The following is a 24,636-nucleotide window of genomic DNA, read 5'->3' on the forward strand; positions in this document are numbered from 1 at the left end:
GGGCTTGATCTATTTTTAATCCTACTTTTTTAAAGGGAGCATGTTTATCACTAATAGCAAGAAGTGAATTTGAGAAAAAATCGAGTGCATGTTCTGTATATGATATTTCAGCAGTTTAATTTATATTGCTGTCAAGGTCACTGTTTTTAAGACTTTTTAATTGTCTTTTGATAACAATCCTAGAGCTTGGTTTATTCAGTCTAGCACTTCTGACAAAGGCTATAGGGCAGTGATCGTTCATGCCAACACAGAAAACTCCAGAGGCAATACTTTTGTCCCTCTTATTACACACAATAAGATCAATTAACGTAGATTTAGAGGGATCCTTCAAATTAGGTCTAGTTGGCTCATAGTTAAAATGCGAGACTACCACATATCTCATTGATGTCTGAATCATTTGACAACCAGTTCAGGTTTAACAAGTCCAACAAGTCAGAGCTGTTAAGCTGAGAAAGTAAGTCAGCTAAATCAGAAACTGTACTGGGGAGATGGCTGAGGTTGGTCTGTACAGACCCACAACATTGGGTTAACTATTGCTAGAAAGGTAAAGGTTTTAGAGCAATGAATTCAATGGAGTCAGTTACAGTAACAACTTTTAAAAGAGGAAGAGACAAACATGTCTTCACAGCAAAGCTCTTCCAACTCTAGTCAATTCTGTACAAGTTGTATAACAAAACCTCAGAGTCAGGTATGCTCTGACTAAGCCAGGTTTAAGTCAGAACAAGGATGTCAGGGTTCCTGAAACAAACATTTCAACTGATCTAATTCAAGCTGATTACACAGACTTCTGATGTTTAAGTACATCAGGCCCAGACCCTTTCCTGATTTAAAAGCAGATTTATTAAATACTTCTTGCCCTGAGTCACCAGCAGATATACTTGTGGGACAAGAGCTTGTTAGGGGAATGGGTTTTATTTATTACATTTCCAGAGAGAGAACTTGCACAGAAATTAGACTTACAATGTTTATAATGTTCATTAGTGATCTGTAGAAGAATTTCTGGAGGTGCAGCTGCCTCAGTGGACTGAATTTAAGGTCCCCAAATCAGGGGGAGGAGACCTAAGATTATACTTTATTAATTTGTCTACTTGATACTGTTGATGAGGCTGAGAAGGTGGCTTAATCTCAAATTTAAATACATTTCTAGGAATAATTCAGAAAACACCGTCTTTCACAAATTTTCTGAGCAACTATTTCCTCCACAGAAAGTATTTCCGAAGAAACTCTTGATAGCAAGGTACGTAGATATTCCAGATAATGAGGAAGCTTATTTATGCACCGATGATACAAGCGTTGAATCTTTTATTTGTATATTTTTGTTCATGTATCAAACATCTTAAACCAATGGGCAAAATAAGGAAATGAAAACATTCCAGCATTTTAGGACCTTTAGTCAAGACTCTTCCTGGTTGTTATGATGTGGATTATTTCTGGGCTTTCCCCTCCTGACAGCAGACCTGTAAATGTTATAAATACCTTTCAACCTTACTGATAGTGATAAAACTCACCAGTCTCAACACAGGGACTGTTAACTATCAGGTGACCTGCAACCTGTAAAACAGGTTTATTAAGGGGTGTGTTTTTCTTGTGTGTATGAAATGATTAGGTGTGTTACCATTTTGTGAACATATTCTACAGGTGCTTTTACCCCATGTTGCTATTGTTGTATATTTTTACATGCAAGAATACATTTGACAATAACTGCTGCTCAATTTACCCACTGGCCCCTGATACTTCTTCATAATCAAGTTTTCCTTTGAGGTGCAAATTCATCAAACAAATTGGACATCATTAAACAATCTTTAACCTTTTTATATATTTCAGAATCGATATCCAGTCAACTGCCAAAGGTTTTGAAGTTACTCCAGTAGATTGCTTCAGCGTACAGCCTTAAAAACAGGCACAACTGACATCAACTCAATGGTTTGTGGAAATGCACCAGAATGAATTACTACTGAAAGGCAGGTCTTGTCTTAAAAATGTCTAACAGCATAAAGGAGTTGATCACTACAGGAATATGTCTTATTAAGGTACAACCTTCTTTTTAGGCCAAAAACATCCACCGACTGCATCACTCTCCAAAGCCACCACTCTGTTAAAAAGAGAATTTACCTTTCTGATCTGATTCTGTATTGATTCATTAGATTGTGTTAGGGTTCTGTTAGATCTGAGCTAACCCTAACTAAATAACAAATGTAGGCAGTGGTAGTGAAACAACTCCTATCTCCTGTCATTTCCTGTCCATCTTTAGCTGTCCTATCACAAATAATGACCAAAAAAAACCAAGATCAAACCTAAAGAATCCCATATTAAATACTAAATTTAAAGTAATTGCAAGGATATTTCAGTTATTGGCTCCCCTCTGTGGCCAAAGTCTGTATTGTGAAGTCTCCTTTATAGCACTGGTTTTTCTTGATTTGGTTATCTTTTTAAGTGTATAGCTTGATCAGTCTAAATTTATCCAGTATCAGAATTGTGCAACATTTTTGAGCTTCTTTCAACACTGAGCAGCAACAAAAGAAAACATTCTCTAAATTTGCCCAAGTTTTAGGTTTTATATCAGGATTTGAACAGATGATGATAAAACAAAGTTATCATAAAAAAAAACCAATTTGAATGCAAGCTTTTGGCTCAGAAGTTTGAAATACTGCGTGTTCAGAAAAGCGTTTTATTACCCAGCCTTCAGTACTCCTGGATTACTAACTGTTGTTAGTTTACTGTACTCAAACTTCTTGCATATAATTTGAGTTAGAAGAACTTTATCTCTTGATGACTGGAGGAAATCCCAAGAGTCTGAGCACCCCGTCTGTCCTCTTGTTTTGGGGATGATGTTATCCTCCTGTTAGCTCATCTGAAGTGAAGAGCAGCTTGATCCCCTGATGAAGCATTCAACGATAAACAGTCTGCAGGGGGAGAGGCTGCTAAAGCTTCAGGCCTTGAACGTTTGTTCTCAGGCTCAACATCTGCTTCTCCTGTCTGACTTTTTCTTCTTTGAACGCCATCTTGTTTACTTTCTTCTCCACTCTCCTCTCCTGTTCAAACAGAGGTGAAGTGAAATTAGAGACTTTGTCTTTAAAAGGTCTTTCCAGTTATAAATAATGTTTAAGACCTGTTTCTACAAAGAGACACAGGAGAACCATAAAGACATGTTTTTGTAAAAGGATAAGACATCAAACGTGGAAATAACAATAATACAATACAAAATGAATAAATAAAGAAGTCTGAATAATGTGGAATTACAGGAGGAAATACAGCATTTGTTTGGACTATTTTCAGCAGTGGATGAATCCAGATTTTTGTTCTCTAGTGGGTATATGGAGCAGCATAACAGTCGATGTAGGACACAATACAAAATACCGTATTTTCCGCACTATAAGGTGCACTTAAAAGCCTTTAATTTTCTCAAAAAACGACAGTGCGCCTTATAATCCGGAGCGCCTTATATATGGATCAATTGGTTAATTGGTTGATCCATACTGGTTGTACACGGCGCATGTTGGATGCCGTACTCGCCCAACTGTTCAATTCGGACACTGAAGAAGAAGAATTCGAGGGATTCGTGGACGGGGAATGAACTGAAAAAGTGAGCTTTACGTGTTATACGTAACTGAACAATGTTGAGTTATGCACTAACGTTTGAATTAGCGGTATCAGACTGTGTTTCTTTTACGTGTTTACAACTGAACAAGGCTGGGAGATATTGTGAATATGCACATTAACGTTTGAACAACGTTGAGTTATTGTGAATATTCACAATATCTCCCAGCCTTGTTCAGTTGTAAACACGTTCTATTCTATGCGCCTTATAATCCGGTGCGCCCTATATATGAAAACAGTTCTAAAATAGGCCATTCATTGAAGGTGCGCTTTATAATCCGGTGCGCCTTATAGTGCGGAAAATACGGTACACTAAAGTTATTGTGTTCATGGGAATCAAGAAAGAGCCAACACACAGGATTGTATATATCACACATTGGACAAACACAATCCTAAATGTCTGTTTTTATAAAAAGATTATTCTGTGGATAAAAGTAGAAACTAAGGTGAATGATAAAGTCTATTTTTTACAGGAGATATTCCTGTTTGTGTGTTTTTCCTTCCTTCATTTCACAGGTTTAAAGTGTGTGACGAAGAAAAAGATGATTATTATCAAAGAGGATTAAGAAAGATTTGAATCAAAATGTAATGACAAACGTGAGATTATTTGTTGATGTTATCAGGTCACTGTCAATCACATTTGATCAGACCACACCTGCACAGTCCTGATGAAGCAGAGTAGTGATTATTTTTTTGGACAGGGAATGTGGGGGGAGAGAGAGGGACATGACATGCACCACACAGCATCGGGCTCACAAGTCCAACCTGTGAGCAGTGTGATGAGGACTGTAGCTTCTGTACATGAGCGCCTGCTCCATCAACTGATCTAATCCAGCGCTCCAGATAAATTAGGTTGTAACTCTTCTAAGACACTTGAGGATATCTTTATATATCTAATAAAATAAGCCAATACTTCAGATTTGAAACAAAGATTTGATTAAAAAAAACACTCTGAAATTCAGACCCCCAAATATAGAGTGAGAAGGTTTCTGTTTGTAGTATCTTTGTAGCAGTAATGACCAATCACGACAGCATGCTTTGGTGTATGCAGGAAAAACAGTCCATACAGAGAACAAAAGCAGGCGGAACACAATCCCCTGTGATGACATCACAGCTTCCATTGGCGTTAATCTGACAACAAATCATCTCTATAACCTGATAACTGCATTCAAGTTTAGCAATCTGTTCTACATCAAACATTCATGTGATCAATCTGCTTGACGCTGTGCTAAGGGAACCAATCAGCATTTAGATTCCCTGACTTCTTGAAATGCATCAGAAATAATGTCTGTCCTCCATTTAACAAACATTCTTCCTTCTTACAAATCAGCATCATGGTGTTGTTATTTCAGCAAACTGCAGCTAGATCACAAGAACACCTGCTTCTTTCTCGGGTTCATATCGCTACAGTAAGCCAGGGTGAAGAAGCCTCTGTTTAACTTACTATTTACAGTTAAACTGAGACTCATCAGAAACAGATAAACCGACGCTACTCCAGAGGATGTAATGAACCAGTTGTGATGTAAAAACATGTTCACTCCTCAGATTGCTAAATTGGACTTTAAGACGGTGCAGCGCGTGGAAAAGAAGTCTTGGATGGAAGTCGTTTCTTGCTAACCGCTGGCTAAAAGGGAATAACCCGGTAATGATGGCCAAAGCTCCTCTGGGATCATTGTGTTTTACTGATCTTTGGAGTTATCACCTGTCTTAGTTTGTCCCTTTCAATAATATAAAAGTGAGGTACACAGTTGCACATAGAGACAAAAAGGAGAAAGATTTGTTGAACATATCCTCTGTATGTAATTTTTTCCTTCCCCCTTTTCTCACCTTGCGTTCTTCTTTGATGGCTTGTTTCCTTGCCTTTCTCTCCTCTTTGCTCTCGTCCTTTTCTCGGGGCTGTGTGGAGACTCGAGGCAGATCTATGTCGTTGATCCTGGTCATGCGCTCCACCTGCTTGGTGGTCGGACCTCTGGCAGGAAGGACCTCCAGAGGGAATCCCGTCTTCTGGGACACACGGATCGGCTTCAGCTGGAAGAAATAAAAACAGTGGGTTGGTATTATTTAAAGTCAACAATTTAAAAATCCCTTCTTTTAAAAAAAAAAAAAAAGGTTTTATGTCATTTTACTAAGACCCCCAAAATCAAACTTTTTGTTGCACCTTTTTAACTTCACAAATTAGTTTATACAAAGAACAATTTCTAATTTCACATATTTTCATTGTTAATTTAAATTATTTAAGCAGCTTTTAAAAAAACGCTCTTTGTATAGAGCTTTAAATATTCTCAAACTCTGCCTTGATTTTATATCCATTTTGTGTTCAAAAACAACATTCAGGTAATGAGCTGTTTGGTTTATGATGTTCACTTCAACATTGAGCCTCAGAGTTTGCTCCTTGTTTTCAAACCTCAGTTTTAGGTTTGAAGAAAGCAGTTCAGTTTCCTTACATGTGAAAATTCTGTTACTTAGACGGATTGATCATTCACTGCCTACATTTGTAGGATGGCGATAAACGATTTTCAGCACGACTTTATGCCGATGTGTGATGCCGATGCTTCATTGTATTTACTGCTTGCAAGTGTTTTCTTCTCCACTTGTTCATTGATACTGTGAACACGTTCAATTAAAAGTGATATAAAGGCAAAGAACTGTCATTATAGGGTTCGACTCTGCTTTGGCCGCCATCTTGGATATATTGTGAATATTACAACCGCATGTCTTTTTAATGCCATGTCCTGCCTGCATGTCCTACCCTCAGCCTGTTCAACAGGGAAAATTCACACTGTGATGGATGTGTGACAACTGCACACGCAGCCAAAAGTAACAAATGGAGTGCCATGGAAGAAATTACCGGTAAAAACAAATATGAAAATATGGCCTTATTAAAAACATTAGTACGCTTTGATAAGGCTCAGGTGTTTTTTTGTACTGATATTAGTAAAGCACAAATAAAAACTACATTTATTCATATATAGGCTAACTTAAAAATCATACTCTCTCCACCTCCTCCCGTCTCACAGAGCGCTTCGATCTAGGCATGTGATTGGTCAGCGGGCGTTTCATTCTACTTACTGGCCTCACATACTTTGTGTGTTCATATAAATCAGATCAGATAGCAAAACTAAAACAGGAGGTGTTTTTCTTACCTTTTGGGGCTCCGCAATGACCTTGGGTCTGTTGTATATGTTGGAATATGTACCTGGAGAAGACAACAAACACTAGAAATAAGAAAAAACTGAGAACAGAAATATATATTTTGACATTTTCTCAAAGCTTAAAATAAACTAATTCTGTATTTTTGTTTTATTTTCTTATAATCTAAGCCAGGGTGTTACAATGATTAAGGATTCTGTATCACACAATGACTCTTAAACATACAATATTGTTTAGAATGCTGAGTCAAAAAAAGTAAACCTACTTTCATATCTTAATGTTTAAATTTCAAAGTGAAGGCAGTTTCTGAACCGTCAGAAATGAGGCTGCATGACACAAACTACATTTATCTCTATTCAAAATGATTTCAGACTTTGATTTGTATTTTATTATTCACTGAATGAGTCAACCAGTGACCCAATAAGTTTCATGGACACACCCATAAGATTTCAACTATTGATAAAAAAAAAAACCCTAACTGTTAACTAGGCTAAAAAACGACATCTGGTTAAGCGACCACCTCTCCTTCTCATGTACAGTGAAACCTGCTTCACTCTCACTGACCCTTCAAATAAATATGAATTGACTGACAAATTACAGTGTGACTAACCCCTTAACTTTCTGCCTTGGTGAACCCTATTTGCAGCTGCAACACGTTTTATCTTGTTTTGTATTTGTTCATTGACAATATAAATGTATCTATACTACTTCCTGCAAAGTGATAAGACCCACAGCAGGTCAAACTTTAATCACTCAGTCTCACACCATAATCAAAGACGGTTACAGGAATAATAATTAAATAATATTGTATCATGCTGTGCTCACCGCCCCCCAGCCATGCGAGTTAGAGAGTGAGAGAGAGAGAGAGAGAGAAAACAAATACATATGGACTCCGCAGACTGCCCTCTCCGTCTGCCTTGCATTCCCCAGGGGCGTGGTCAGTCACAGCTGATTTGCATGTCAAGCTATAGACACAGAAACAGCCTGTTCCTGGGGCTGATATCGACAGGTTTATAGGCAAATACAGGATCAGAGTTTATTTTTTGGAAAGAAACTTCAAAAGACATGTTTTGGGGACCTCTGGGACTCATTTAAACTAGTTGAAAAGGAGGATAAGATGTGACATTTCACGTGTTAGTTGGGTCTGTTTAGGCTACTGAATCTTTATAAAGAAATTACATTAAAGAGGATTTCCAGGGGTAGAAGTGAGGAAAGTTCAAATAAACTTACTGATGATAGTTTCACAGTCCCACTTTTCTTCTGGAGCCTCCACAACAATAGTCTCCGTCTCTTCCTCCTCCTCCTCCTCATCTTCCTCTTCCTTTAGGGAAGGTAATTCTTTGGGACCCAGGTCATCAGGTCTCAGGTATCTGAACCAAAAAACAAGACATTCAAAATGATTCAGCTCTGTCACGTAAAGGTACATTTAAGGAAGAAAAATCTGTCTGATGCAGCTTTTTTTAAATTTCTTAATCCCGAATAAATCCCTCAAAGATCAAAACAAACTCACTCCTTTTCTTTCTGTATGAAGTAGTCTTTAATAATTTCTTCCAGGCGAGCGCTGTCTGGTTCAATGAATCCTTCCAGCTCTGCGTTATCGAGAGCGCCAATCTCATCGTCGTCAAACTGTTCAAAAAACTGAAAGCATAGACACAAACAAAGAAAAGTGTGTTTGAAACTTTAACACATTTAACATGTAGAGAAACACACAAGTGAGGACAGTCACCACTTAATAAGGAAACCTTTAGTCACCCCCTAGTGGCCAACAAACTGAATATGTAATTTATAAATGTATCGAGGTCAGACACCAGACAATAAAATATCAGCACCTTCAAAATAAAAGCCATGACCATGATCTCAGACAATTTGTTATAACTTTACTCATAAAACATTCTAATATATCTTTTAATTATATCACAGCACTGTGACTATTACTCTTAAATCCTATAACTGTCTTTATTTCAACTTTGGTTTTAAATGTTTTTGTTTTATATTCTCTTGGCTGTTTAATAGTTTGTTTTAACAATATTGTCCCAATATTATGATACCTTGATGAAATTGTGGTGTTAAACTTGTGTTTGGTGTTGGTATGATATGGTTATGATTCATGAATATCATTAACATTTGTTCAAAATCTATCCAACATTAATAGAGTTAAAATCCAAATCTGAGAAGATGGTTGGAAAACAACTGTCACAATTGTATGACATTAGAAACGCACACAAACACACAGCTGACGTAAAAATGTGTTTCAACTGCACAAATACTGTCACAAGTTTATTCAAATATTTATTTGTCATCAGCAACAACCTGTGGCAAATGCCATTAAATAGATAAAGATTCGCTATTTAATAGTTTGCAAAAAACAAATAAACAGGTAAGCAGCAAACATTTCATTCATTTTTATGTTTTAATCGGTTTGTTTTTTCCTGCCCCATGCTTTAATTGTGACCTGGTCTTGTGTCCTCTTTCGTGTCTTTCTTTTTAAACCTCTGTAAGTGATCATCTGGCACCTTTTCACACAATGATGAATGCATTTTTTTCAATGCATTTACAAACAAATACACTTCCATAGTTATTGTGTTTCTGCATGTTTTAATCCCTGCAGATTTCCTATGGTTGTAGCGCTGTTACTAAACAGATGTTCCTTTTACATCTGTTTTGTAATCTGCATGTCTTCATGGATGTCAATCTAGCTGGCTTCGAACATATCTAAAATCAATAACTGTTTCTTCTTTTAAAGGAGTGTGCCTGAACTCAGTAATCCAAAGAGATAAAAATTCACCTTTTCAAAGCGGTCGTCCAGCAGAGTAAGCTGCTCGTTCCTCCTCATCACAGACGACGTCATGGAGTACTCAGTGAATCGACTCTTCGTCTCTTCGTCCATGAACAGAAACTCACGGCCCCGGCCACCCTCCTCCTCGTCACCTGACAAGCCACCTTCAGAGTCAAAATCGCCCTCTTCGTCTGTGTCCTCCCACTCTTCATCATCATCGTCTTCACCTCTGCGACAGGTTACAATCAAAGGGAAATCACAATGAATCCACTGTCAGCTACAGATGTCCAATTCTTACTAGTATGTGTCTGCTGGATGATTATTTATCACAGGGATAAAGAGCATAACTAAGAGACATTATTATAATGCATCATTATCAAAGATGTGTTTAGGAACACCTGAATAAATTAAGAGTTTAAACTAAATCTAAATTAATAGTTAAAATCAAAAATAATGTGTTAATCAATTTTGTGATTCATCTTAATATGTATTGTGTCTGAAAGTATAACTTCAAATATCCTTAATATTTTTTAATCACAAAACAGAGAAATTGTAGCTGCTATTATGAGATATCAGGGCAAATAGCAAACATGTTGGGTCTTGGCTTCTGTTCCATACAACTCTGGAAACAGATGACATTCAGTAAAACCTTTTCCTGAGCTTAAAATGACTACAGAATTAAATGGAGTAATAATCAGCAGTTACAACAGTATATTTAAGGTTAAGCTATTAGTGAGAAGATAATAATCAAAAAATAGTTCTGCAAATTATGAAAACGTTGATGCAGAGATGCAAGGACACTCCGTTTTCAAACATACAAGCACTGAGAAATAAGGTTTTATAACTTACTCCAAGTTGAGCGCTCCACCCGAACTGTTAGCTTTCATGATAAAATCATCGTCAAGGACGTTGTCAGGGTTGTCAAAGTCAAAGTCTTCATCCAGAGCAGCCACGATGTCAGGGTCCATGTCCAGACGCGGCCCTGAAGGAAAACACACAAAACAAAACATTGAGAACGACAAACAGAAGAAAACGTTAAAGCTACTTTAGATAAGAAACAGCAGCAAGAATGTAACACCAGTAACACCAGGAAACCAAAAACATCCAGTTCTTTGAGTAAATCCTAAATGATGCATGTTCATAAAAGGAGATTAAAAACAACTCTATAATGATGAACTTAAAATTCATCAGACAAGGATCTTTATAAAAACCTTTATTCACACTTTCTGACTGTTTACTTGTCTCTTTATGTTGTGGTAACTTTTTACTGTTGTTTTTGTTCTTGTAACCGTGAAATGTATGAAAGCTGCTTTAACAATAAGATGTATTATTATGAAGACTCTTGTCAGCTGGTAGTAAACTGTTATTTGTCTGAATACATTGCTGATTTCAATATTTAGATAACAACTTGCCAAAGTCAGAGTAGTTGTGACTCCTAAAACTATTTTTGTGTAATGAGAGTGTGTGAAAACAAATAATGGCACAATAAAATCTGCAGAAACTATATAAAACTGAGTTTAAATCATTTAGTCTGTATACATCATTTAAAAATATTTTTATTCAGAATTGTCTTTTCTGTGTATGTCTATCTACATTCTGTACATATTGATAATAAAGAAAGAGAGGAGATATTCAAATGAAAAAAGAACGATGTCATATGTTTCACATCATGTTTCTGTTGTCATTCATTTGTCTTACATAATTAGTCAATCAAAGGTTAACATATTGAGTTAAATACATTTACTTATTGATGAAAAAAATTCTGTTAGAACCGGATCTGGTTTGCAGGGTGTAGCCTGTAAACTTTTATTTACCTCATTTCATGGTTGCTTTATCTAAAACCTTTTTCACACATACAGAAATCTCCTGAAAAACTCTGGAGATTAGTCTACCCGGAGGTTCTTTAGGTTATATGTGAACGCAAACAGCCGCATTTTTCGTGCGGTCTTTACCCAGAGTTTCTCCGGCCAGACCCCGAGTATTTTTTCCACAGAAAGTCTGAGTGAGCTGATGTCTGAACATGGCAGCATATACTCCGGAGATTTCAACTCGAGCCAATAGAAAGAGAATGTTGTTTATATATAGTGACTGTTTAAAGTGTCTGCACGCTACCACTAAGATCTCCGTGCTCTAATTAAACGTCTGCATTCTGTTTTCTGTTCCTCAGTATGTTGTTCTCCTCTCTTTTGTGGAGGTTGTCATTCCATTGGATTACACATAGCATTGATATAAAGACAAATATTCTCATTATAACGTCGTGTAGCAGACTCTGTTGTTATTTACGTCACATCTTACCTCAGGAAACCCCCCCTCCCCTCTGACAGGGAAAGTCCCCCGCTGTGAGGAGCATATGTGAACGGCTAGGTCAGGAGAATCTCCGGAGAACTCCTCCTGTAATTATCTAGATATTATCCGGAGTGCATATGTGAAAATGGCTCAAGAGATGGTATTCAAACTGTTCTAAAATTTCAACTGCACAAAGTTAAAAAGTGTTGTTGCAGTTCCTCCTGAACCTACCAAGTCATTAGGAATTCCCATTTTGGTATCTAGACTGCTTTTATTGCAATGTTTTTATTCGGTTTTTATATTTTGTTGTGTTGTCTGATTTTTTAAATTCCTTTTTGTTTATGTTTTACGGTGATGTTGTCCTTGTGTTTCTTGTCTTCTGTGTGCTCCTGCTGCAACGCAAAGATGTCTGTACCGGGAATATTTACCCTAGAAATTGGCTTCAGGACTTTCTACCAGACAACCTTGCATTAAAACATCTCACACTTCTCGTAGGGAATCTACCAAAGTTACATAGAGAAAGGGAAAAAAGGCTCTTTTGTCACTAATAAAAGTAACTGTAACAACATTTTAACATTTAAGATGACGGACGAGCTTCTTACCTGAGATCGGAGCAGCTTTGTTCAGAAGCCCAACTTCCTCTTCAAACTCCGAGGCGAACACAGAGGATGGCAGGTTGATGGAGGATGTCTGTTTATCAAACATAACAGATTGATTTTCAGCAGTCCTGTGTTCACTTTGTGATTTGTGTTCATTGTGTTAATATAACAAGAGAGACATCTAGGAACCAGTTACAAAAAAAAAAAAACTTTAATTATAATGAAAAATGTCTTAACCTTCAACATGTTAGTTATCTGTGATCATTTTAAAAGAATGTATTGACACTTAAAGTAAAGAAAAGCAACAAGTTAGACTAAGAAACAGATTAAATAAATTATTTTTGAATAAAAATGTTGACAGATGTAAATCCAGGTTAAATAAAGGTTCAATAGCAGTTTAAACCAAATCTCCTTAGTTATAGGAAGGAAACGGAAACAACTCTGAGCATTGACTGTTTCCTCTAATAATCTCCATTTTGCTGTCTTATTTAGTCTCTTATTTATATCAAAATCATAATGTCTATATTTGTACAGTATCACTATTTCTGTATTTCTTTAAGTTTAATACCTCTGTTTTAATCCTAAAAGTTTAGCCAGAGACAGAGGTTGCATATTAGCCCTGGCTAGAAACCTGCTACTTTGTGTTCTACATATGAAGCAATGGCCATTGCACGTGTCCCTGTTAAATACATTGAAAATGAAGTGAATTTCAGAAAACACAACATTAGGATCTGATATGCAAGAACTTTTCTAAAATCTAAAATAAATGTAGTTTGTAAACACCTTTTAGTTCTCAGAAACTTTCTTTTAAATATGAGTACTTTGCCAGGATTTCAACAACTGAAGGATAACTCTGGAGTGAACTTACAGGGAGGGCATTGTCTGTGTCCTTCTCATCCTCCTCCTCTTCCTCTTCAAGGACATTCATTTGTGAGGGTCCAGCCGCCACCCATTCAGAAGTGGCCGACGGCTCCTTCAGGTGCTGCAGGTAATCGTAGTCATCGTCGAAGAAAACGCCAAACTCCCTCTGCTCCTCCTGTCTCTTCTCTGTATCCACCTGAGAGACACCAAAAGTACAATCATGGTATTATTGAAGACATCACATTTTAAAAATCAGATTGTCCAATATTTGGGCTGACACTGTATTACAATGACCGACTGGGATGGGCTGTCACAAGAGTAAGGGCTTCTGCTGTTAAGATAAAGGAACATACATTTCTATTGAACAGAATCTGTACCTTGGCTGCTGGAAGGAGGACATGCTGTGGGGCTTTCTCATCTGCTGCAAGGGGGTCCCTCTGACTTCTGTGGACGAGGTGAAATGTCACAGCCTTCTTCTTTTCTATGAACGATTTCTTCTTCCGATGAGGCTTAAAGAGACAAACACAGCATTGAAACCATTGGTTAACTTATTAGGAACATCCTGTTACAAGATTGATGCATGGGTAAGTATTTGTCCCCAAATTGTCAGCAGGTGAACCATTCACCAGGATGTCAAAAAAAAAAAATCAGACTTCTATAAAGACAGCAAAAACTGAAATCATAGAAAGCACTTTGTCGAATTTGAAGATAAAAATAAATCACTCACCTGACAAGTTCAGATTGACATCTTATTTGAAAATATTACAAACAAACAAAAAGGTCTGAATAAATTGTAATTAATAGAAATAGCTGGCAATGCATCAAGCAAAATGAACTCGCCAATTGACTTGAAATGACAACATAACTTATTTCAAGAACTGTCCCTTGCTTACAATATAATTAAATCAGATGTTAAGTATATTGAAAATAATGAGATATTTTTAGACTAGAGATTACATGAATTGGGAAAATTAGAGTTCTTTTGTGAAATTGTAAGTGCTGAGATGTAAACAGCTGAGCTAGCTACAAGAACATAGGAAGAAACATTTTGTATTTTCGATTACGCTTAAAACTTTCTCAATATAATAATGTAACTTCAAATAGAAACGACATGAAATGAATTGTTGGTTTTCAGTTAATGTTGTTGATGCACTCCCGGTGCTGACGTCAGGTCACGTAGCTAACAAGGTTAGCGTGAATTAAAACAGTAAGCTTACCATTTTGAAACTAAATGTTTTGTTTTCTTCAACGTGTCCGGTTTAAAATCGTAAGAACTCAAACTTCAGGCGGCTGTTAAGAAACAGTAACCACTTAAAAACAGAAAAAAAGTCGCTGTTGTTGTTTTTCCACGCCGAGCTTTACTTCACCATGCTGCTGCTGCCATTACCGGAAAGAACCACTTCGACAAACAACCGGGGGGAAAAAATTAATAAATATAAATAACATATTTAAACTTCAAGAACAAAGGTAGTTGATTTCTATTATTGTAACAAAACTATGCGATTGTATGAGAACAATTGTAATGCACGTCGTCGCAATAATATGGTAATTTATGGTACTTTAGACTGTGATTGTCCGCCCTCCACATCGTGAAATCTTGGTACAGTCTATGTTAAAGTTCTTACTCTTTTCATGCACTGACGGCTGGTCAACTCGTTCATATGCGCATTACTGCCCCCTGCTGGAGCCCCATGATAACCCCAAAATTACCCACTACTGAAATATGAACTGGCACGATAAGGGTCTTAACATGTGCGCTTTTATTGTTACCAAAACCAAAACCAAAACATGCCTAAGTAGTTTTAGAGCAGTTTATACTTTCCGCATGTTCAAAGTTAAATCTCTATTGTGTCAAATTAGAATATGTTCGACAAATCCAAAGAATGTTGGGTGTTGTTCCTGTAGAAGAACTGATTGTTTACTCGATCAAGACACACAGGTGTTCTTTAGACTCATTGTTATACCCTTGCTTTCTCTTGCAGTGAATCAAGATTCCTTATCTGATTAACATCTTACCCTGTTTCTTGGAAGCCTTCTAATCTATGTTGTTTTTCATAGCTGTTGCTGCATGCTTTCTGAATGATATAGTTGAGATTCACTTCTCAACTTTGGCTCAGCAGGTCTGTGTGCAAGTGAGTGTGCCTGTACCATAGACTGTAAATATTGGCCTGTACCAAATATTCCTGCCATGTGATGATCTTTTAACTGTTGTTTAATTGTATATGCTCTTAATTTCTGTAAAGCACTTTGGTACAAACCCAGTCTATTTTTAAATAAAGTGGACTTTGAGATTATTCATTTGTGGTGTCAAAAATCTACAAGGAGCCAAGGATAAAGTCATTAATAACACCTCTAACCCTAAACCTACAAAAAATAGAATGTGAAACATCCATGTGTAATAATCTCAGTTTAAGATTACATACACGTTTTTTACGATCTAATGCAGTGTACCCTTTGTTTTCTAGAAAAAAATATTTCCTATATTTTGCAAATAAAATTGTATTTGTTCTTGGTGCTCGTCTTCAGCCCCTTCAGCCTTACATCCATTATCATTATAAATATGAAAAATGACTCTTAGAGCTGCTCAACTTAAACCTCAATAATTAACATAATCAGCCCTTCCTGTTTCATCATCATTATTCCCTTTAATAAATAATATTAAAAAGAGTAAGGACTTCTATCAACAGAGTTGCTCCTCTGTCTTTTATATTTTATGAAGCTGGCTCTATGTGTAACGCACACGCTCCAGTGTACCTGTACTGCTCTGTACCTGCGTTAAATGTCAACAAACACCTTTTCTATACTTCTTTCCATGGCAGCCAGATGTCTACTTTCATGACATGATATTCCACCCACCCACACACTGGTGTTTTTCCATTTCGCACTTCAAACAGTGCTGATTGTGAAATGTCCGAGATCCAGTTTTTCCAGTTTAATCAACATTCCTTGTTTGTTATTTTTTTAAATACCTCTACCAACCTACAACCTATAACCTTCAATAAAAATACCAACTATTTACAACCTACACAATTGATACTCTGTCGCTGCTGCATCACAACTGTTTCATTGTTATGTTGTTGAGACTTATCTGCTTCCTCATAAGATACCCAACACAAGCAGATGAATGCATTACCATGCAACAGTCTTTGAATGTTACTGTGTCCATACACTCTTTTACATAAGAACTTAGTATATTTGTTTTGTACATTTACATTTTCTGCTTTATTAGATAACCTGTTGTTAACCACAAATCAGAGATACATTATGGGGGAAGAAGAACCACCTGCTTGGGTGCACCAGCTTTTGACCCAGATTAACAACATTAAAGAAGCATTTGACTCTAGCTTTCATGTATTCAATGATTCTATTTAAAGTCTGAAAGTTACACAAGCTGTGTTAAACAGGCTGAGTAATGCTGAGAAAGATGTACATTATTTTAAAACTAAGATGATGCTCTTGGAGTCTCTGTGCAGAGAAATATGTTCTTCTTTACTGTACTTCCCTTAATGTTTGTAATCACTTTGCATATTCAGATGAACGCAAAATATAGATCATCTAATAAATTAAGATAATCTGTCATAGATTGAGCCACATAAAAGTACAGTAGGCTCACATTTAGTTGCAACATTTAAATAAAGGTAATGATCATAAAATGCACGCTGTTCTGAAATGGGTCTGTATGCATTATCAGTCTTTTTGATTTTTGTTCTTTAAGTTCTATTGTGCTATTTCTTTGTTACTTTTACTTGTAAAAACCTGGGTGCTAGACTTCTATTTCTGCACTGTTAAATTGGTACACTAGCTCCAGAAAAGGACTTGAGTTCTTCATTACTGTCATGCAAAGATTGTTTCTATTATATAAAAGATTCAGCACCTCTGTATTTCTCAACTCCAAACATGAACAAACGCACAAGTTAACAGCAAATGATACAAGGTGTAATGCATTTTACTGTCTAAGTGGCTGGCTAACTTATTGTCTATTAAATCCTGAACTGTCAACATGTCTGAATCTTGAATTCATCACAAATGTGAATAGATATCAGCAAAACCAACAACATTTCCAAAATAAAAAAACAAAGCCAGAGGTTTTATTCAAAATGTATTTTCATTTATGCAGAAAGCAGAGAAAATAAAACTATCCTTTGTCCTAAAGCTTTAGTCAATACATTTTAACATTTGATTCCTCAGTTCCAACACTGCAGCACATAAAATATCTCACATCATTTTGCTTTAAAAAGAAAAAAGATAAAAAAGAAGACAGGTGTTGAGAATGTGTTGCATGAAAAAGAAACTCCAAATTGCACCATTACTGCCTGTGTTTGACTTGTTCTTCTGGTGGCGTCTGTTCGCTCCCAGCTTCTCCTCAGACGTTCATCGACAACATCAGGAACTGAGAAGAAGAAAAAAAGGAAAAGAGAGTTCATAGTTAGATCGAAATAAACTAGCAAAACGTCGCAAGTGAAATAAAGACAATCAAATAACCAGGATGAAGTCCCCCATCTGTTTAAGCATGGGCAGGAAAATAAACACTTGAGAGGAATTTTGCAGAGATTAAAGGATGTGATGTCCCATGATGAATGTTGTTTTACCTGCATCATGTTCATCTTCACACGCCCCCTCTTGTGCTCATCCATCGCCTGGAAAACTCCTGGTTCATAAAAAGACATCGTTTAAGCACAGAGTGGTGAGAACTTTCATCCTTTAAAATTAAATCTCTACAATGACTTTTGATTATTTCATTTTTAGATATGAATGTAGAGTCATTATGATATTAGTAGAGGATTATAATGTCGTCTTTTTCACATACTGAACATGTTCTCCAGACGGACTATGCAGGTGAGGTAGTCGTCGAAGTCAATGTCGTAGTTGGTATCAGCGAACCTCAGGGCGACCAGCTGTAGGAGCTGGTTGTTCAGCTGCATGCCTATGTGAGAACAAAGCAGTAATGTTAGCCCTTAAATCCAATCACACAAGATACACAAATAAAACAGTGAATCATCCAAGACGTTTTTTCTGTCTATTAATAAAAGTCAGACAAGTAATATCAAGTATTAAAATGATATTAAACTAGTAAGGGTTTTAATAGTTCTGCACAAAGTTGAAAAAGCATTCAGTCGTCTCTCACCTGCAGCTTTGAGAGCGCTACGAAGCTCGTAGGACGACATTTTTCCTGAGCGATCAGTGTCAAAAGAGAGGAAGAGCATCTGCAACAACACGAGTTCACAGAGTGAGTTAAATAACCAGATTACTGTCAAACCTTTCCAGCTCCAAACTGATGATTTACAGCAGCATTTACACAAGTAATGCTTTAAAGTCCAAATATGAGCTACTTCTGCTTTACTTGAGTATTTCCACACAAGGGTTTTATACTTTAAATCACCTACATTCATTTTGATTTCTTCAGTTACCTAAATTAATCATAATTATCACCAGTCAGTAGTTATTAAAGTTACATATAGAACATATTTTCCAAAATATGATTGAAATGTGCTCCCTGATAGAATTACACATTTATCCATAAAAAATCATAATATGGTGAAAATACTTCTCATGCAGGTCTTGTGGGACTATTTCTTTTTCTTGGTTCAAAAATTCTGAGCACTTTCTGTAATCTTGAGTGACAGTTTAAGGCATGAATCAACACTTACAATCCACTTCTTCATCTTTTCCCAGAAGACTTTAAACTCCTGAAACTCCAGCATTCCTGTGTTGTCCACCTTGTTCTCTGTCAAGGAAAACAACCCCCTCCCTCTCATCTTCATCCAACTTTTTCATGTTTTAATGCTTAAGAAAAATGAGGATTAACTAAAGCAAAGAGTGCTTAATGGATGCAGCAGCATTCATACTGTTTCTTTAGTAGGTTTTAGCAAAACAAGTCAAGTCAAATGAGGTTTACTAGTACACTTTGTTTTCACCAGTAGGTCATGTGTAAGGATACATCCATCAGGTTGATAATACTGTTGCAAGTGCTGAGACTCAGGCCATCAAATTTGATCTCTTTTCCTGAGAAAAAGACACAGAATAACATTTACAGAACAGTATTTAAAAAAACAATATGTTTCAGCTCATTAGCAGTAGTTGTGTCAAACATAGGATCTGTTTTTCTGGATTGGACTGCAGAACATTTCAAGTATCCAAGTTTTGATATCTTAAGGAAACTGGGTAGATCATTTTAATATTGATATTGATTCTTATGTGATCTGTGAAGTTATGAAACAGAGCATAATGATAGCTGTGGCGTGTAACAGCATGAACATTTAACATGAATGGACAGTTGATGGAGCCTTGTGGAGCACATTCAATTGAACAGTTTGTGACAGAAAGTCTGTAATAAAGAAAGGTTTTACTCAAACTTAATCAGAAATAAAAAGTTAGAAAAAAAGAAAAAAAGAGATACTATCTATTCAAATCTTGAGCGACTTACGTCTGCTGAGAACACCGTTCAACATCTGCTGTAGCTCATAGACGGAGATGGCCTGGTCCTGCAGATAAGACAGGATTCAAGAGAAGACTTCAGACACATAATTACCACAACACCTACTGACCAGGGAAAGATGTTTGTTTACAATCTAATTGGGTATGACTGACTGTGGCTTGATAGCACATTATGACTGGTGTGTAGAAGTATACTGTTTACCTTGTTCACTATATGAGTTTAGTGAGCTGGCATTTACGCATTTGCTCATTAGCACTTAACCCAGTACAGTACAGTTAGTGCTGATATCAATGTTTTGTTTTGTGAAAATCCCTGATCAGAGCACTAAAGAAAAAGTGCGCTGTAATCAGGATTCCTCTTCTGCTTCAAAACACATTTATATATGTGTTTTGTTGTTTGTTTTAAAGCTGAATTTAACTGACTCTAAAAAGCCTTTCTTCTTTTTCAAGTTGCTATTATCTCAATGATATGTCCTTGTCTGTTTCCTCCTCTGTCTTTTCAAGCTGCTGTTTAGCTTTTGAAACTGAAGCTTCGTGATTAAATAAGACGATTGAAACTATAAAAATGATCTGGTAAACAAGTGAATAGTCAAGTGAAAACATTTAGAGGAAAAACAACAGAGAGAGAGATCATTGAACAAACAAAGGGATCAGCAGTTAGTTTAGACATTTAGGATTTAAAATGATTTGTTGTTCTATAGGACCACATTTCATTCACAACCAAAAAAAGCGTGAAAAGCCCCTGAAACTGCATTAAGAGGAAAAAGGGATGTAAATATTTTCATTAAGCCCAAATACAATGAGCTTTGATGCATGATAAAAAAGAGGAATAAATATATGAGATGCCAAAATATCTTCTAAGACTCTTTCTAAAAACAGAAACTGCCAGTGGAACAAAGTGCACAAAGGTTTTAATTGCATCTTGACCATATCGTTACTCCCATCTGTAAAATAGGCAGCTCTCTAGTATAAGTACAATCAAAGGTTTCTTATAGGAATCTGTTGTTCCCTGGTCACTCATACAAAACTGGTAACAGATGGAAATACTGCAACAATAAAAATAAAAAGCAACAACTAATGAATGATTTCCTATCATACTAATTATAGTTCGGGTGCTACCAGAAACAAAGTGGCAGCTTCCGGTAGCTACCAGGATGTGCCTCTAATAGCTACCTCTACCAAAATAAACCTCCTAAAAACAGGTAACCTGAATCTGGCTCCAAATGACATCACCAGCGCCTGTTGCAGGAGTATATTTAACTTTCAATTTTGTATAACTGGAGGAGATGGAGATGCATTGTCTGTCTTTTTATGCAGTTATTCAATGATTAAACCTCCAAAATCTTCACAAATGCTACATGTTGCCTGTCCCTGCTGATCTGAGTTTCTGTGTTCTTACGTCTCCAGCGAGTTGTTCAAACAGTCTCCTCAGACCTTTCTCCTCGTCCGTTTCCTCCTCTGGAGAACTGGGCATAGGCGGCTAGTGGGAACAGCAGCGCATCAGTACAAACAGGCGGCAGTGATTAATTCACTGAATGCATGAATGTTAATCATTTAGTGGGAAATCTACTTACATCTGGCAGGTCAGCATCAACATTGCTCCCCATCTCACTGTAGAACAGGACCACACAAAGACAATTTCAGATATTGAACATCTTTGTTGTTCATTTCAAACAACTATTTTGGTAGTTCCCAGGATTTAATTCATGTCCAACATTAAGAATTTAGGAAAACAACGGACATACAAATTCTCATTAAACCCAAAATTACATTTTGTTATGGCTGCTTTGACTGTGAGCATAATTTATAAAATAAGGAAAATATTTTATGAGCAAAGTTGCGAGAGCTGCTTTCATCTATATATTTTAAATATTCAGTTTAAAGTCTTTTAATTAGCATGTTCTTATATCTATTTTGGGGCTTTTTTGGGGGGCCTGCTTGGGGTCTACAGCCACCCCCTTGTGGCCAGGAAGTGCTGCTTGTCAACAGGCAACTGCTTGGGGCCCATAGCCAGTATAGGGCCATTCTCCCTGGGGTTTTGGATAACATTGACAATGTGTTCTCTGTTTGAACTTTCCAAAGTTAACCCAGCGTTTAACACTCACAGAGCGCCGGCTTTCTTCTCAGAGAAGATCCTGATGAGGAAGTCGGCCTCGTGGTGTGGCTGGAAGGTGGTGGGCACCAGCACATAATCCCCAGGAGGCAGTGTGAAGCGCTCTGAAACCTCCCGCATGTTGATGTAGGTCCTGCTGCGAGCCTTAGATGCGTGGTAACGGAAGAAATCTTTCCCCAGTTGGTCTTCATCTTCTGGCGCCTAAATGGAAAGGAGATTGATTTATCCCTCTATATCTGGACAGAATGACTTTTACATAATTAGCAAGAAAATATGATTAGGAAAGCAAAGAAGCTTGACTGTGGCACCCGAATGGGGCATGAAGGTTTTTTCATTATTTAACTTAACAAAATAGTGCAACTAAGGTCCATTTTTTAATTACCCGAAAGTTTTGGATATTTTCAAATCAGCTTCAATGATGGATTTTGATCCCATAGATGACCATCATTCAGTAAAACATGAAGTGAGCTCCAAAGCTCCCGAACAACTACCCAATGACCTCACACAGAAAAGCTGTTTTGGAAAATGTTTTGTTTCTTTCTGACCTCGTATACCGCAAAGCCGATGGTCTCCATGTCCATGCCTTCCTTCCTCAGCTTTCTCCTGTTTTTCTGCATCAGAGCAATCACCACGCTGCAGACGTCATCCTCGTCATCAGCGTCCTGCAACCTCAGCTTGAACTGCGGGTTCGTCCAAAATGTGTCTGTAGGTCGAAAATGTAGAACCTTAGAGAGCAGAGCAGATACCACCAACTCAAATAAAGTCTTATTCTTAGTTCTGCTTTACTTACCGACAAAGTTCCTGCAGCCTCCAGCGGTGGAGCCACGGATCCAGTTCCCTTGGAACATGTTGACCTCCCAGTGGCGTTTTGTGTCGTCGGTTAGAGCGTCAGGGGTCATGTTGCAGATTTCCACTTTGTCGTAATTCCTCTTGAAGTCCTCAAACTCCATCCTGGAGTAAAAAAACACAGTCTGTTATCTGAAAATACAGGTAATACACAGCAATATTGACGATATTGACAACCATATTAACAATATTAAATTCAACATGCCCCAGCAGAACATTTTTGGAACCTTTTGCTTTACAGTTTAGACCCTTTGCACACATATTCAGTCACATTCATCATTTGGACTCACCAGAATTCTCCATCCTCTGTTGAATTGGAAAGAATGCGAGATTTTTCTGATTTGTCAATGTAATCCCATTCTCCAGATCTGGAACAGGAGAGATAAAAGGAAGGATTAGATTGAAAATAATACATTTGTTCTGCACTTTTGTCAAATTGTTTTAAAATGTTTGATTATTCTAAATTTCAGAAGTGATTTCACACATTTCTATTGATTCTGTACAAAACAAGAAATTAATTATAAATAAAACTTGTTACTGTAGGTGTTGATTTTTGTGTTTATTTGATGAATTATTTCAATAAAAACTAGGAAACACTCTCATCTGCCTTTTTGATTGAAACAAAAAATATATCCTATTATTGTTATTATTTTTGCTAAATAACCACAGATGCACAAAATAAAATAATTGGTGCAGTTAAGACATTTGTCATTTTTGTGGATTCTGGTGATCCCTAAAAAGTAATCTCATCTTGTTTGATTCGACATGTCTATCATGCCAATCCCAATTAATCTCTGGTGTGATAAACTTCAAAAAGACTGTTTTGGCAGTGTGCCGTTAATCATCTTGTCAGACACCCACAGTGTACCCCAATGGCAGAAGAAAAAAAGACAAACAAATGTAACAATAAATGTAAAAAAAATAATCCATCTTTTCCTGATGGTCTTTGGTTTTGTAGTTCATATTGAGACATGTATATGAAATACAATCTGCTTCATTACCAATTAAAAAGTCCTCACAGAAGAGACTGATAAGCCATAAGTGGGTGTACTTTAAATATGTCCTTTGAATGTTTAATGTATGATGAAAGTCAATGAAAACTCTTAATGCTTACTTGTCACTCCAAGGGCCGTTCCACTCGACCTGACCCCAGGGGTTTCTGACCCGAATTAACTTGACCTTCCGCCCCCTGTAATTTACCTGAAAACCAGATACAAAATTTACACACTTAGACATTGGTTGGGGATTTGTGGATGGGATGTGCTGTTAAAATGATGCTTTACATGTATTGTATTTAAAAGGGTCATCTCTCCTCTATGTTTTAAAATTTGTGCTGCTAATATTTACTTTGAACAAACAACTCTGGGAAAATGGGGAATCCCCTTCAAGGAGGCTTCACTTAACTACAATACTGCTCTTAGCTAAATGCTGATATCACCTAGGCTTTGGTTGTGACTTTGCTTCCAGTAGGACGTGAGCCTTACCTCTTCCAGGCCTGTGATGGAGTATGCATGTCCCTTCACCAGGCCGGTGGTAGTTTTGGCCTCGGACTCTGCAGAGCTGGAGATCTGGAGAAATCAAAAATACATCGAGAGTCTTATAGCATTTTTGTTAACCTCTGATTTGAAGGCTGCACATTATATGAAATGGGGTTTAGGTCTTTACATCAATAGAGCATCCCATCATGGAGCCTCTGTCCAGGGCTTTCTTCATGGTTGCGAACAGGGTGTCTGGAGCTGTCTTGGTTTCGTATATTTCACCCACACCGCCGGTGAAGTCTTCCATGGCCTCCATTGTGCTGCCTCCTTTCAGGGACTCGTAGCTGCCATGCAGTCTGAAATAATTGTGAATAACACATCATAGTGTTGTTTTATGTTTAATCTTGTAAAATGGAGATCTTGCCTTTGAGTTTCCTATGTAGCCTGATCCTGTAGGGGACCTTACTTTCTCCTAGCATCAATATCATAACAAAA

At 37.1% G+C, this 24,636-nt stretch overlaps 2 protein-coding genes across 2 annotated transcripts in view; both read right to left on the reverse strand.

The window, feature by feature from the left end:
* Nucleotides 1-1,285: 1,285 nt before the first annotated feature.
* On the reverse strand, nucleotides 1,286-14,675 carry ltv1 (LTV1 ribosome biogenesis factor). The gene is made up of 11 exons (XM_020639602.3): nucleotides 14,487-14,675; nucleotides 13,647-13,778; nucleotides 13,277-13,465; nucleotides 12,412-12,499; nucleotides 10,373-10,505; nucleotides 9,533-9,752; nucleotides 8,258-8,385; nucleotides 7,978-8,117; nucleotides 6,741-6,793; nucleotides 5,425-5,625; nucleotides 1,286-3,032 (listed from the first exon to the last, which is right to left on the reverse strand). Exons 1-11 carry the CDS (start codon nucleotides 14,487-14,489, stop codon nucleotides 2,922-2,924), a joined length of 1,398 nt encoding a protein of 465 aa, XP_020495258.1. The 5' UTR covers nucleotides 14,490-14,675; the 3' UTR covers nucleotides 1,286-2,921.
* A 2,680-nt stretch (nucleotides 14,676-17,355) lies between these two features.
* Nucleotides 17,356-24,636, reverse strand: part of capn9 (calpain 9) — an 11,250-nt gene continuing 3,969 nt past the window's right edge. Inside the window, exons 5-20 of the mRNA XM_020639624.3 lie at nucleotides 24,329-24,497; nucleotides 24,148-24,231; nucleotides 23,778-23,863; nucleotides 22,954-23,031; nucleotides 22,608-22,768; nucleotides 22,363-22,520; nucleotides 21,810-22,018; nucleotides 21,279-21,315; nucleotides 21,104-21,184; nucleotides 19,694-19,751; nucleotides 19,208-19,272; nucleotides 18,918-18,986; nucleotides 18,395-18,473; nucleotides 18,077-18,193; nucleotides 17,859-17,917; nucleotides 17,356-17,659 (exon numbers count right to left, since the gene is read on the reverse strand). Of these exons, the coding sequence (XP_020495280.1) occupies nucleotides 17,633-17,659; nucleotides 17,859-17,917; nucleotides 18,077-18,193; nucleotides 18,395-18,473; nucleotides 18,918-18,986; nucleotides 19,208-19,272; nucleotides 19,694-19,751; nucleotides 21,104-21,184; nucleotides 21,279-21,315; nucleotides 21,810-22,018; nucleotides 22,363-22,520; nucleotides 22,608-22,768; nucleotides 22,954-23,031; nucleotides 23,778-23,863; nucleotides 24,148-24,231; nucleotides 24,329-24,497 (1,537 nt within the window). The 3' untranslated portion in view covers nucleotides 17,356-17,632. The remainder of the gene's footprint in view (nucleotides 17,660-17,858; nucleotides 17,918-18,076; nucleotides 18,194-18,394; nucleotides 18,474-18,917; nucleotides 18,987-19,207; nucleotides 19,273-19,693; nucleotides 19,752-21,103; nucleotides 21,185-21,278; nucleotides 21,316-21,809; nucleotides 22,019-22,362; nucleotides 22,521-22,607; nucleotides 22,769-22,953; nucleotides 23,032-23,777; nucleotides 23,864-24,147; nucleotides 24,232-24,328; nucleotides 24,498-24,636) is intronic.

This window comes from Labrus bergylta, chromosome 1, assembly GCF_963930695.1.
Source record: "Labrus bergylta chromosome 1, fLabBer1.1, whole genome shotgun sequence".
Taxonomy (NCBI): Eukaryota; Metazoa; Chordata; class Actinopteri; order Labriformes; family Labridae; genus Labrus; species Labrus bergylta.

What these genes read in the sequence shown, in the direction of transcription:
- ltv1 (XM_020639602.3), bottom strand. An exon ending in TCCTCCTTCCAGCAGCCAAG is followed by an intron (nt 13,466 to 13,646) that starts GTACAGATTCTG and finishes GGTGTCTCTCAG; the next exon opens with GTGGATACAGAGAAGAGACA. An exon ending in ACACAGACAATGCCCTCCCT is followed by an intron (nt 12,500 to 13,276) that starts GTAAGTTCACTC and finishes TTTGATAAACAG; the next exon opens with ACATCCTCCATCAACCTGCC.